Source organism: Spermophilus citellus (assembly GCF_964194105.1).
Source record: "Spermophilus citellus genome assembly, chromosome: 3".
Taxonomy (NCBI): Eukaryota; Metazoa; Chordata; class Mammalia; order Rodentia; family Sciuridae; genus Spermophilus; species Spermophilus citellus.
Window position 1 is genome coordinate 122,935,221 of NC_138184.1, and position 13,620 is coordinate 122,948,840.

Genomic DNA, 13,620 nt, shown 5'->3' on the forward strand with positions numbered 1-13,620 from the left:
TTTTTAGTCATAGCTCCTATATCAATAATTTCAACTTTACCATTCTGAGCAATATTCAACATGAAAATAATACCATCTTAACCTTTTCAATGTGCTTTCTAGTGTTGAAAGCACTGCCCCATGTAGTATCCCTGATGATCCTCAAAACTGCTCTGGGGAGGGGGAAGGGATGCAGACCCACCCCATTTCAGAGATGGTGACACCAAATTTAAGACTGCTCAAGACCAGCTTCCGGTCGCCTGACAGGCACAGCTGGACCTGTACCCTGGAGCAACTGGACCAGAACTCTTGCAACTGCACCATTGCTGGACCAGCAGGTAATAAATAGCTGGATTCCTACCCTCCTTCTCAGTTTACCTGAAGGATAAACAGCATTCTAGAGGTAAAGAAGGGATCCTTGAGATCCATCTCCCTTTTCATTTTAGAGATGGAGAATCTGTGACAAGTTAGGAATAGTGGATGGCAATGCGCAAGAAACACAGTTTCAGACTTGAACTGCCAATCACCAAGTCCCAGGGAAACAAGAGAAGCCAGAGAAGCTGTGAGGCCTTCCTTCCAGACTCTGCTTCTGCTACCCTGGTCCAGCTGTTCCCATGATGCTTCTTCCTCCTGTGTTAACCTTTCCCCTGAAGCCTTCACTCTCATCTGAGCTTTTCTCCCTCAGAGTACTTTTTTTTTTCCTTCTTCTTTTTGGTCTCATTTTGTTTTATCCTTTGACTAGAGAGGCATGTGAATCAGGACAACATCCACACTGGTCTCACTGGTGTGACTATGGTAAAATTTCACAGATGTTCCAATTGATTTGATGTCTCCAAAAGCTAGAGCAGTTGTGCACTTATTAGATCATATGGCATTCCCCAGGTCCCTAAATTGAAAGAGGAAGTCATATCCTACTTCCCAGGGTCAGTAACTCTTCACGACCCTTGGACACACTTGCTGCTTCCTCTCTGCCCATCTTCCGGGTTGCTCCATCAAACCCTTGCTCACGGCCTACATCAGGAGCCTCCCAGTGGGGCTTCCTGCCCATGGAAGGAGCTGGGGACCCTGCACTTGGTGCTACAGAAATCTCATTCACTCTAACAGCTTACCTCATTCAGCCCAGCACCCTGCTCCTACTCTGCTCAAGAAATGAAGAGTCTCCCTTGCTCTCACAGTCATACAGCTCACAATTACATCATCCCACAAGGTGTCTCCAGGTAGAATTTTTACTCATTTACTTATTTTTAAAATGAATATTTTCCTGCCCTGTTCTCCCAACCACCAATTTATGACAAACCTCTATTTAATCAACAGATCAAAATGGAATCCTAAGCAGGGTGTGGTGACGCACGCCTGTGATCCCACCACCTTGGTAGGCTGAGGCAGAAGGATCTTGAATTCAAAGCCAGCCTCAGCAACAGCGAGGCACTAAGCAACTCGCTGAGACCCTATCTTAAATAAGAATACAAAATAGGGGATGTTGCTCAGGGTCGAGTTCAATCCCCAATACTCCTCCCAAATAAAATGGAACCCTATTTGAAGCTGCAAGAAGGAGGCTGATGCCCAAGAATTTTACCTCCCCTCTATCCTTTTCTTCTTCCTGCAGTGCCCTCTGGGGCCCCAGTCTTCATTAACTACTCTTCCAGCTCCATCCCCTCTCCCAGCAACAATCTCTTGTGGGCCACTCACTGAACGTGGCCCTTGAAAATTATCACATAAAACTAGAATTCCCTCTCATTCTAGAATCTGGATTTATCTTTTCTGCAAATGGTATACTACTCTACTCTAGACAGTGAAACCCACTGTTTCCTTCTCCAAATCCCTGCCCTGACCTTCCATTTCTCTTTCACCAAACCTCCCTCCTGTCTCTGTTGATGCCATCACTCCCTCACTTTCCCTTTTCCAATCCATTTCTGGTCCTTGCTGTCTCTCCTTCTCAAGCTCCTATTAAAAACACGTCTGTGCTTTTCCTGCCTTCTGAAAGAGGGCACATCTGTCACATTGGCATGCAAAGGCCGTTCATCACGTGGCCAGAGCCTTCTGGGACAACTTCACTTTCATTGCTTCCTGGGTACATGAACTAAGGCAGAAACACGCCTGCTCCTCCATCATGACCCACAAACCCCACTCCTTCCCCCTCCACCACTGCCATTTCCTTATCTTTATCTGTCTGTCTAGAACCCTGCCCGACTCTTCCAAATTCTATAATGTGCTGAAATCCTACTCCTCTCTCTCACATCCCTCTCAGCTTCATGAAGCTTCTACTGGTCATCTTTCCTGGACATGACTCTTTCCAGGATAATAGTTGAGAGGATTTCTAAACCTTCTCACATCCTTGGGGTCATGCTATGTGCACAATAACTCTGTGAGTCACATAAAAATAGAACTAAGGGGCTGGGGTTGTGGCTCAGTGGTAGAGCACTTGCCTAGCATGTGTGAGGCACTGGGTTCGATACTTGGCACTGCACATAAACAAATGAATTAAATAAATGTTCATCAACATCTAAAAAAAATATTAAAAAAAAAAGAACCAAGGCTTGGGGAGGCTGAGTCATTTTCTGAGGCCACGGGGTTAATGAGTAGCCCTGCACTGACCTTAGGCTGGTCTCTGATCCTAATGAATGCCACTGGGACACCTGCCTCAATGTCTTCCTTGCCCTTCCAGCATCCAGCCTGGATGACAGGTATGGATGTATCTTTCTATCGTCTACACTAGGCAATAGCTTCTCAAGGAAGAGGAGCCTCACTCTGCATATTTCTTCCTCTTAAGGAATGAATGCTCAAAATAATAGTCCTAGCTGTATCTCCCTTTCACTAGGCACCTCTCAGGGGCCAGTTGCTGTGAGATTCCTCTTATTAACTCTCATGGTCCCCCACCTAAGGGGAGCGCTAGGGGCTTCTTGTGAAAAGTGGGAATCTGAAGCTCAAAGAGGGTGTTCAGGCATGAGGGGGTCTCACTGTGTGATGGGCCTCCAGGCTCTTGATCCTGGTCATACTAACCTGGTCACCCTCAGAGAGACAGTGATCACAGGCAGATCACACCAAGGGCCCTAGATGCTTGCAAAATCACATCTAAGAAAAACTGGTGGAAGAGGGAGGTCAATATAAAGAAACGTATTGGAAAAAAAATTCTAAGACACATTAAGCTTACCACTTTTTGCTTTTCAAAAACTAAGATTTTTTTCCCTTTCTCCTACCCTCAACTAATTTTCTCTGGAGTTTACAATACCCACATAGTTATTTTTTTAAGAGAGAGCAAACATTTTAACTCTTACCAAGGAATTTCTGAGGCATAGAGCTCTTACGTCTGGCGACGTTACTTGCTAGTCTGTCCAGCACGAGGGATCTCTCTGATCCTATCTTGCACAGGTCTTCTGCCATCTCACTGTGATTAGTTTCTTCTTTAATGACTAAAGTCAAAGACAGTTAGAGAGGCCAGTTTAGAAAGGCTTAGATTTAAAGGAGTCTGTAGTGTCCAGTGTTACATCTGACATTTGTTAAGTGCCTAAGAGAGTCAGGACGTTCCTAATTATGATTATGACTAATCTTCCCAGTAACCCTGCCAGACAGACAGAGACTTGGCTATAACAATGTCAAAGACCAGCCACCTGCTCATGCTCCTTCCTATGACCACACCTTATCCCCAAGACCAAAAGAATAAGTACCACCACCATCACCCAGGGATGGGCCTAGATTAGGTAACTGTGTCCCTCTGAAGAGTCCTTCTAACCTTTCAAAATACAAATCCACAACCTCAATCCATCCTAACAATAGCCCTCTGAGAATCAAAGAACTTTCAGATCTAGGAAAGACTTAGGACTCTGACTCCACTGACTGGCACAGAGAACTAAGATGCAGGAACATGGCCATTTGGGATCCTTTGGCACACCTTGGCAAGGTGGGGGCAGAACCCAGACCTCCTTATCCCTGAACACAGAGCAGGCTCTTGGTAGTCAAATAACATCTGCACACTTTGAAGACAGAGATCCTGAAGGTAAATGCAAATGAAGGCTTTTTCTATTCCATCTCTCTTTTTCTATATTACCTCTTTTCATAATTGAAGATACAGCTTTGCATCCTACATAATAGCATCTATTGACTTCTAGTTTTTATGGCTGGGATTTTTGAAATACAACCCTTTCATGTCCCTGAAATTTATCCCAATGTTTAAGGAAAATATAAACTGCCCACCTTCCACGTACCTAATCAATTCCCCCAACACCCATTCTGCTTTATGCTCCTTCTCAGGTACTTTGTGTTGATTATCACAAGGTCTTTAGGTGTATTCATTTCTAATATTGATTTACCTGTATATTCTTCAAAGAGTTCTACACATTATAGCCACATTTTCATATAATGCTAGACTTGTCAATTTTTTCCAGATTCATATGTGGTTACCTAATTCCACATTAGGTTACAAGATTTACAAAGCAATTTTATATTAAAACCATGCCTTTATTTGGGAGGATGTCCATGGATAGTGTCCACACTGCTGTCCCTCTGCAATCTTCCACACTCTTTCTTGCCTTGTTGTGGTTTGGTCACTTTCTTTGCTACAAGGATTCCCAAGTATTTTATGTCTTTATTGGTATTATGAACACTACTTCAAAAACCCATGTTTTGGATGATATTGCTGATGTATTTATTTCATTTTCTAACAGTGGAAATCTGTGAATCAAATAAGTCAAGGTGTATAGCCCACACCCCAATTTATAGGAAGGATATACATAAATCCATAAAACCCAATGCTACCGATTTTATACTTGACCTATCTAATTAACATGCTCATTTAAATGATCCTCCTCTGTAAAACAGGCCTAGTGACCAGTCTGCAATGCCCTCACGTGTCACATGAGATTTCTCCAGACCATACCACAGGCTTTGACCCCCAGAGCTGACCGCAGTTAGGGAAACGTGAACCTAAAGCTCTAGAATCTCTAGCTACATCATCCTTACTTACTCCTCAATTTGTGTTCTTGAGGTTCAAGAAACACTTATTTTTTCCATAAAGATATTAGGAAATTGCAACAGGTGACCAAAAGCCTTTTACTAAGGAAAATGATAGTCAGAAAAATAAATCTTACTCTACATTCTTTAAACTAGGTATTGTATTTACTTAATGGACCCAGCTGAAAAGGGGCTGGGGAGCCAAGAGATTACTCAACAGTCCCTCTGAGCACTAATGAGGGCTGGTCTCTGAGGGATATGGGGGACAGGAGAGGGGAGAAGCCAAAGAAGGTGCAGGTTCAACTGGCCCTGGCATAGCACAGCTGACATGACCAAGACCTGGGAACTCCCCTGCCCTCCCAGTCCTGCACATAGTCTAGCATTTAACTTTCAGGAAAGTTCTTTTGATGTACCTTCTCAATGCTGCAGATTCCTTAAACTAGCACTTACTGTATGCCTGCAAGGGATAGGTGTCAACCACGGTAAAAATAAAGCTATCTTTGGCTGCCCGAAGGGACACTGTTAAAGGCTTAGTCCCCAGGGTGACACTGGTGGGAGGTATTAGAACTTTTGAGAGGTAGGGTCTTAAGTGAGCCTTAGGTCACTGGGGACATGCCCTCAAAGGGCACTGTGGGGCTCCAGACCCTTACTTCCCTGCTCCCCTGGCTCATGGTGATGTCATGATTTGCTACTTTGCCATAGGTCCCAAGCATGAGGCCAACCAATGACTGACTGGAAGACACAAAAATGCAAGACCCAAACTTTTGTCTTTGTACACTGATTACTTCTGACACTTTATTTGATATATCAAGATATTAGGAAATTGCAACAGGTGTCAGAAAGCTCATATACACACATACTGGCTAAAGGTATTTAAATCTTGCTGCACATCTTTAACAAAAGGCAGGAAAACCTGAATGTCATTAAATGCTAGCACAGCTGGCTCTGTCTGTGGCCACATTGAGATCAGATGACTGCATCTTTCTAGAGGAGCCTTCACATCTGTTGAGAAGAGGGACATGAGGACATTACTGTACTGTTCCCCATTACCTGACCACCAATGGGAACAGATTAACATTTTAGGCTAAAACTGATTCTCACCACATGGAAACATGAAATAGTTCTCACTGGAACACCAGCTTACTGACAAAAACATCAATGGAGAATGAAGTTGCAGATGTCCATCCATCAGAGACTTCAGCTGCTCTGTTGAGATAAGTCTGGTATGGACATTTAGGCTGCTTGTTCTCATGTCTACATGTTCTCTTGTGCTTCTCTCGGGACACTATTTTGAGGATGATCAGACAGGCACTATCACTCACATTCAAAAGATGAGGCCTGGTGATGTGGTTTGGAATGTTTCCCAAAGGCTCATGTGTGGAAAGCTTGGTCCCCAGGTGAAACTATTGGGAGATGGTGGAAACTTTAAAAGCTGGGGCCTAGTTGGAGGCAGCAGGTCACCAGGAGTGGTGGGGTATGCCCTTGAAGCCGACATCTTGTCCCTAACCTCTTCCTCTATCTTCTAGTTCCCTGGTTGTCGTGAGGTGGACAGCTCTGCTCTACCATGGGCTCTCTGCCATGATGTTCTGTCCTATCATGGGCCCAAAGCAATAGGGGCAGAATGACCATGGACTGAAACCTATGAAACAGCAAGCCAAAATAAATCTTTCCTCCTTTCAGCTGATTTTCTTAAGTGTTTTGTCACAGCAACGGAAAGTTGACTAACATATCCGGATTGCATTAAGAAACAGATTCAGCAATGAAACTCAATCCTGGGTCTCGTGAAATGACTGTTGTTTCTCTCCTGAAAAACAGCTCACAGGCTGCTGTAGGTGACAGCTTGTTTCTTTAGCAATGAAAAGGGTGGAAGAAAGAGACAACACTATGCACTAGGTCTGTTTATTCCACTGGTTTTGTCTTAGATCTATGTCTACATCAGATTATTTCATTCAACAGAGCTTGGTATTGCAGTTAATAAATCCTCAGTAAATATTTGTTGAGTGTATACAATGGCTTACTAAACATTAGTGTATAAATTACATCATTAGGACCACTTGTTTCTAGAACCCATTAATTAATATTTTTTACAGAAAAATAAAGTATCTGAGTATTCACATTTTATTAAAAAATTATATTCTCTTCCCCCATTCTTCTATCTTAGGGCTGGCCAAAAATTGATAATTGTTAAATTACCATTAAATTATTATTATTTTTCCATTCAGTGTCTCATTTTCCACCCACTCTCAATGCCTCTCCAACCTAGACCTTAGATTTTGAATAAAGGTAAATGATAATGTCATAGAATTTTTCCATTTCACAGGTGAAAAGACTGAGGCCCAGAGAAATCATGGGCCTCAGGTCCACAGCAGATCAATAAGAGGGACCACACTAGACCACACCATCTCTTGCCATGTGATAAGTCGATGCCAAGACTAATCCGAATTAGGACTTCTGACCATTCTTTTCTTCTGCTCTCATCTGCCATTAATAATCTGAGTGTACTCTGATGAATTTTCTTTTATAAACTAATTGTCATAACATTGAGTGAGGCTTAGAAAATTTGTAACCATTAATTTGATTTCTATCCTATAATCTAATGATTACTAAATGAATAGTGTTTTGAAAGAGCTTAACTTCATTTGATCTATTTATAAATCTCTAATCTCTTATGAAGTCAGAAGAGAACCTTTTATAACACTGCCACTCCTCTGAGTAAATCAGCCTTCTTCAGCACTTTCCTTACATCTTTCACTTTGCATTATCTAAAGACTTGAATCAAGTGCTATGTCGTTATGCAAGATATATAACACAGTTCAGGAGACAAATTCAACTTCCTCTACTTCCTTGACAGCTTCAATACTACTGACTGTCAGGGTCTACCAATGAGTTTTGCCCTCACATTCCTGGCAGGTGTGGATACTCTGCCCTTGATCCGAACCTATGATGGAAATCATAGGTTGGAAGTGATATGATGGAAATCACAGTCTGGAAGTCCATATTTGATCAATTTAACAAAAAATAGATTTAAAGCCAGATTTCATAACTTGTTCCAATTATTAAGAACAAAGAAACAATTATTACTCTAGACTTTTCTGTGCTTTCGTTTTTTTGCTGTGCTGAGGATTGACCCTAGGACCTCATGCATGCTAGGCAAGCACTTTATCACATATCTACAGCCCCTGCCCACGACTCCAGATTTGAAAAAAAGAAGTCAAAACCACACACACAAAAAAAAAAAACATAGCACAAATCAACACCTAAAGAAACCAAAAATTTTCATGAGCCACTAATGTTTTAGGTGTTTCTACAGATTTGAACAGGGAGGGTGTTTTAAGACAAACTCTATCTGGTCAGACATGAGAAGTGGAGAAGAAGAACATGCTCCTAGTGAAATTGCAATGTTATTGGTCAAAAAGTTCCCTCTCAGCCATGGTGGGGAGCAGGCCCACAGCTCTGCTCCTAGGGCCGTTCATGCACAGTGCTGGGAGGGAGAGAGATAACATCCAGCCTCGGAGCTTCAGCGCTTACCTGGGTACAGCGTGCCTGGAAGGCCCATGCTTTCCAAGTAGTTGTGGCAGCGCTCTTTATGTTCCTCTAAAGAGCTTCGCTGTTTATAGCTTCGGCCACAATATCCACATTTGTGAGGCTTACCAACTGCAGAAAACACAATTGAGTTCAAGACCCCAATTAAATGCTGGCCTTCTGTGTCTTGGCAATGCATGCAATACAATTCTTACCAAAAAAAAGTAAAAAAAAAATTCTACTCTTGAGAGCTAAAAGCATTATGGACTCAGTCAAAAATTATTGAACTTAAAAATGTTAATGTGCAGGGAAGTACTTGACTGTACCAAGAACTCATGTGACTCATGTTTCTTCTTAATTTGTCTATTGTATTGACTATCAAATTCTCTCCTCCACGAATCACTGACACCTGTCTTTTAACTGGAAAAAAATCAAACCACTGGAATGTTATAACGTGGATGCCAAATAACTGGACAAAAAAAAATGAGGAAGGCTGGGTAATCTATGATTCACCCCCAGACAAAGGCTTCCTGTCCCATTCTATGATGTAGGCCAGGTCTGGTGCAACATAGGGGCTACATCTAATGTGACTAGGGGTGAATTTAATTCAGGAGGCTAAACTGGATAAATTTATGCTTCAATGAAATGATCATTATATTTCTAGATTGCATTTTATTACATAATGCAAATATATTTTAACTTGCATTATCTATACAAAATATTTTATATAAGGATACACACAACACCTACTATATTTTCCATGAACTGAGTTTACTGTTTTCTCACCATAGAGCATTAGGATAATGTAGGTTTGAGACCAGCCCTGTTTGATATATTCAGGATTATGGAAATGTTTTCTATATGGCCGTCAAAACATGGTAGCCATACCCCGTGTGGCTATTAAAGGTCTGAATTCTGGCTTGTGACAAAGATGATAGAAGTTTTAATTTTGTTTAATTTTATATTGCTAAAATTAGAAGACTACTTATGGTTAATAGCTAGTGTGTTGGGCAGTGATGTTATGAAATGAATTTAGCCCTTCTTGGATTTTAGTGAGTGGCATTTTGGGAAAAGAAGACTAGCAAGGAAACCATATCATGCCTATTTAAAGACTTTGATAGAAACCATCTTTAAAGATAAAATAGCCAATATTTTATTTAATCCTTAAGGAATATAAATTTCTACCCTAACACCAGGATAGGATCTTCTTTCTTTTGCTGTTTGATTTAATGTATTTCAAAGTATTCAGGAATATTTGTTTGATAACTGGTTTAACCAATGTATATGTTAATCCAATCTTTTTCCTGGGTAAAACGATGCTATGATTAAAGAAGAGAAATATGAAAACCAAAATTTGTCTTGGGGAACATTCAGTAGAGATAACAGGGATCTTTCTTTATCTATAGAAAGTGATGTGTCCCCCAACATTAAGAAATAATGATGAAATATGGAATGTTGCCTAAAAGGAAATTTTATTGAGTGCTATCTTAGAAATTAATAGGATACAGATAATAAATCCATGTTCCTTCCTAGAAAATCTGTACCATTGGTGAATTACATTATCAAAATTTCCTCCTGTATAAATGGCATGGTGTCTAGGTATCCATTTTTCTGAGTATATGAGTGATTTTTACTCTGGAATATAAAAAATGATCACTGTAAGCAACTGAAATATATCTCCAGGAACAAAGAAAGTCTTCTAATAAACCTTGCAACTTTCAAAGAAGGAATGAAGAAGGGGAGGGACAAGTTATCCCTCCAGATCCCCCAAACTTCTCTTGATATGAGCATGGGACAAATTCTACAGCTCTAAAAATTCTATAACTAACATGTTGGCATCTGGAACTTCTGGTTACCACTGGTTGCTAGAAATAACTGTGTGGATGATTCTGGCTTTTAATAGAATGAGGGGCATAGACATTCTACAAGAGAATACAATGTGGCTACTTTTGAGTTTGCCAGATAAATTTTGTTCTGTGAAATCTTTTTGAAGAATCTAAAATTAATGCTTTTTTTTTTCTTTCAAGAACTCTGTGTCAAAGTCACTTTCAGACAGTAGAATCACCAGTGTCACTGAATCTAGGACCGCTTTCTCCATTAACTCTTTGATGGAATCATAACATAATTAAACGATCGAAAGTCTGCCACCTGTTATACATAATTACTCAGAGACTTCCTGAATGAAGTAAGCAGGCATGGAGCCAGAATAACATACAATATGCACTAGATTTTCCTCATTTCACAGGAGAGAAAAGAGAGAGTCATCATCTGAAGTTCTAAGGACTGATATATGCAGGAGATATTTGTATTGCAAATGAGAGTGATCCCAAGATGCTGAGGATATGGTTGTTATCAGCCTCAGAATGAGTCTGTGGTTTCCACCAACTTGGGAAGGGGTGCCTCCTATAAAATTGAGGGCACTATTGCCGTCAACTGTGTATGTGCCTGTATGACCCCTTGCAAATGATAGACGTGAAGTTGCTTTCTGCTAGGTCACAGCATGCAGTATTGTGGGACGCACAGATGAACCCTACAGGGGCCTTATTTGTCAGTTTGTCCCTGGCACCACCTCACCTCCAGGAGGGTCCACACATGATCATCACATGTAAACACTTGTAAGTGCTCACTGCCATGGAGTCAGGTCCCTGTCTCAGGAAAGCCTTCTGTTCTCCCTATTCCCCTGCAACAAACTACTCCCTAGACTGAGCATTTTCTCTTCCAGGTGAGGAGGTAGCAGCCCTATTGGCAGCCCCTCCTGACCAGCCCACTTTGTTAAGGAGAGCAACTCCTCTGCTGGAAACTGCTCCTTTCTTGGCAGGTTTCAAGAAGCTTACTCAAATCATCACAATTTTCAGATTACAAGCTTTTTTGGGAACCTCTAGCATGCTCATTACCAGGAAGGAGGTGGGAACAGAGAGGAGATGGCTCACAGCCTGGGACTCCTCACCCTTTTCTCCAGCTGACTCAGTGAATGCCCTTCCCACAGGGACTACTCACCAGAAGGACCAAGCTCTTGCCAATACTTGATAAAAGTGTAAACACTTTATTCTAGGATCACTGCAGAATCACACTCATTTAGAACTCCCCTAAAGAAACTCAGAAATGGGCCTTGGGCAGGTATTCAAGCCCTCCCCCTACTGGAATTCTCTCCCTCCTTCCTACCCAAACCTACTGTCCACCCTCTTGCCTTCTGTTCCACTGGGCCCTCATATGCTCTGCCATGTCCCCTGTGAGACATGGGTGTTTTACTTGTGTGTACCTGCAACCCCTTGAAGACTGAGCACCCTGAGGGGCTCAGTAAATGTGAGACAAAGAGATGGACAGAGGAGAGGTACTTAAAACCTGCACCATGAAATACACTTGTCACATTTGGGAAGAGGTGGCCTTAACCCTGCAAGTCTTTTGCAAAGAACACATGTCCCCACCTTCTTTGAGGGAGGATCCTCCTTATCTTGCTACTTGGGACAGCAGGGAAAAGCTGTTCTAAGGCATTCCCCCATAGCACCTGCCCAGAGTGCTGCTGCAAATGGCCTAAGAGGTGGTTGGTTGGGGCCAGACACTCCCAAAGGGAGGGAAAAGATCCAGCAACCTCCAGTTCACAAAGTCTGTCTCACATATCCCTACTGGACAGTGTGGAAGAAACCCATGAATGTCATGTGGAGACACACTGTAGGCAAGCAACATACAACCTTTCTTTCTCTGATTTTTAAGAGGATAGAGCTACCGGATAATGAAACACACAGGAAGATTTCTCAGGAGGCGGATCTAACCTAACTAAAGACTTCCTGTGTGATATAGGTTAGGAGTATTTGGACAACTGCTAATCATGATTGACCTGAGACTCCCAATAATTTGGGATATACTTAAAGACAAATACTGCTCTCTAAAATCTGGTGAAAGTCCCAAACTACCCTCTCCTGCTGAGGCCCTGACTGTTCACTGACAATGAAGAATCACTCTTGGACTTGGGCGGGCATGTCCTTGGTTGGTGGGGTTATGTCCTAAGCCACTTTGATGTGTCACCTCTGCAAAGAAAACTGTCCCTACTGCTATTAAAAATACTCCATGTAAGACAGAAAAAAAGTGTATTTGGAAACATCTAGGGCATGAGCAGTGCACCTGGTAAAGATACAGCTGGAAAAATTCTTTGTAAAAATCTCACTTACCTGAAAAAATGGAATAAGGAGGCCTCTTCTGAATCATGCTACCTGAGGTGACATTTCCTGGTGTGTGTGTGTGTGTGTGTGTGTGCGCATGCGTTTATGATTTTCCCTACCCATTTCCTCTGTTTCAGTGGAAAGTGAGGTACTGAGGCCCATGCTGAAATCATGGCAGCCAGTAGCCATGGAGGACTGTGTACAGGGCCAGGCAGGAAGGCAGCCAGCAAGGACAATTCCCAAGAACTCGATGCATGACCTAGAGCCCCACACCACTGCAGTGGAGGCTCCCCTTGCCTGGGGTACCAGACATTCCTGGCCTGAGCCCAGGAGACCTACCGGAATGCGTCCTCAGGTGACCGGTGAGGGCATCCCTCCGGCGGCAGGCGTAGTTACAGAGGTGGCACTTGAAGGGCTTCTCCCCAGAGTGCAGCTTGATGTGCCGCAGCAGGTTGCCTTTCTGGGTGAAGGAGGCCCCACACTGGTTGCACTGGAAAGGCCGTTCCCCTGGGAGGAGGAGAGGAGAGCCGGTGATTACAAAACTCAGTGTGGGGACAGGAGGAGGACGACAGCAGCGAGAAAGTTGTTTCCCACCGGGGCTCGGTGACTTCCACCGGCTGCAGGTTTGATAGAACATGAGGCTTTCAGACTAAACCTGCCAGCTCCTTAACGCTTCACTGGCTGGGTCAATTTGATCTGAAAATCTAATTTTTTTTCCCTAAATCAGAATGGCACATCACAATGCAAATTCAAACTCATTTAAATAAAGTGACTGCAACATTTTGTGATGAAGAGCCACTCTTCCTGATCAGCAGTTTTGGAATAAACCAATATCCAATTTTGCGTGTTGTGGCATTTGGTGGGGTTTTTAATGTGGCTTTTTTCAAAGGGTCTTTAAAATATGCCACTGAAGCAGCAAAATAAAAAGGAAACTCATTAAAAATGCATTTCAGGATCACAAGTTCATTTCAGCGTTACATTCTTATATTTAAATGAAAGGCACTTCATTATAACA

The 13,620-nt window shown here is 42.3% G+C and overlaps 1 protein-coding gene across 11 annotated transcripts in view; it reads right to left on the bottom strand.

Moving 5' to 3' along the window:
• The window catches only part of IKZF1 (IKAROS family zinc finger 1), a 97,034-nt gene that overhangs the window by 9,732 nt on the left and 73,682 nt on the right, over positions 1-13,620 (bottom strand). For 4 of the 11 annotated variants that reach the window (XM_081283124.1, XM_081283119.1, XM_081283116.1 and 1 more), the window contains 3 exons: positions 12,945-13,112; positions 8,455-8,580; positions 3,255-3,389 (listed from right to left, as the gene is read on the bottom strand). In XM_081283124.1, coding sequence (XP_081139250.1) covers positions 3,255-3,389; positions 8,455-8,580; positions 12,945-13,112 — 429 coding nt within the window. The remainder of the gene's footprint in view (positions 1-3,254; positions 3,390-8,454; positions 8,581-12,944; positions 13,113-13,620) is intronic. The other 7 variants (XM_081283126.1, XM_081283122.1, XM_081283120.1 and 4 more) reach the window with 3 other exon arrangements.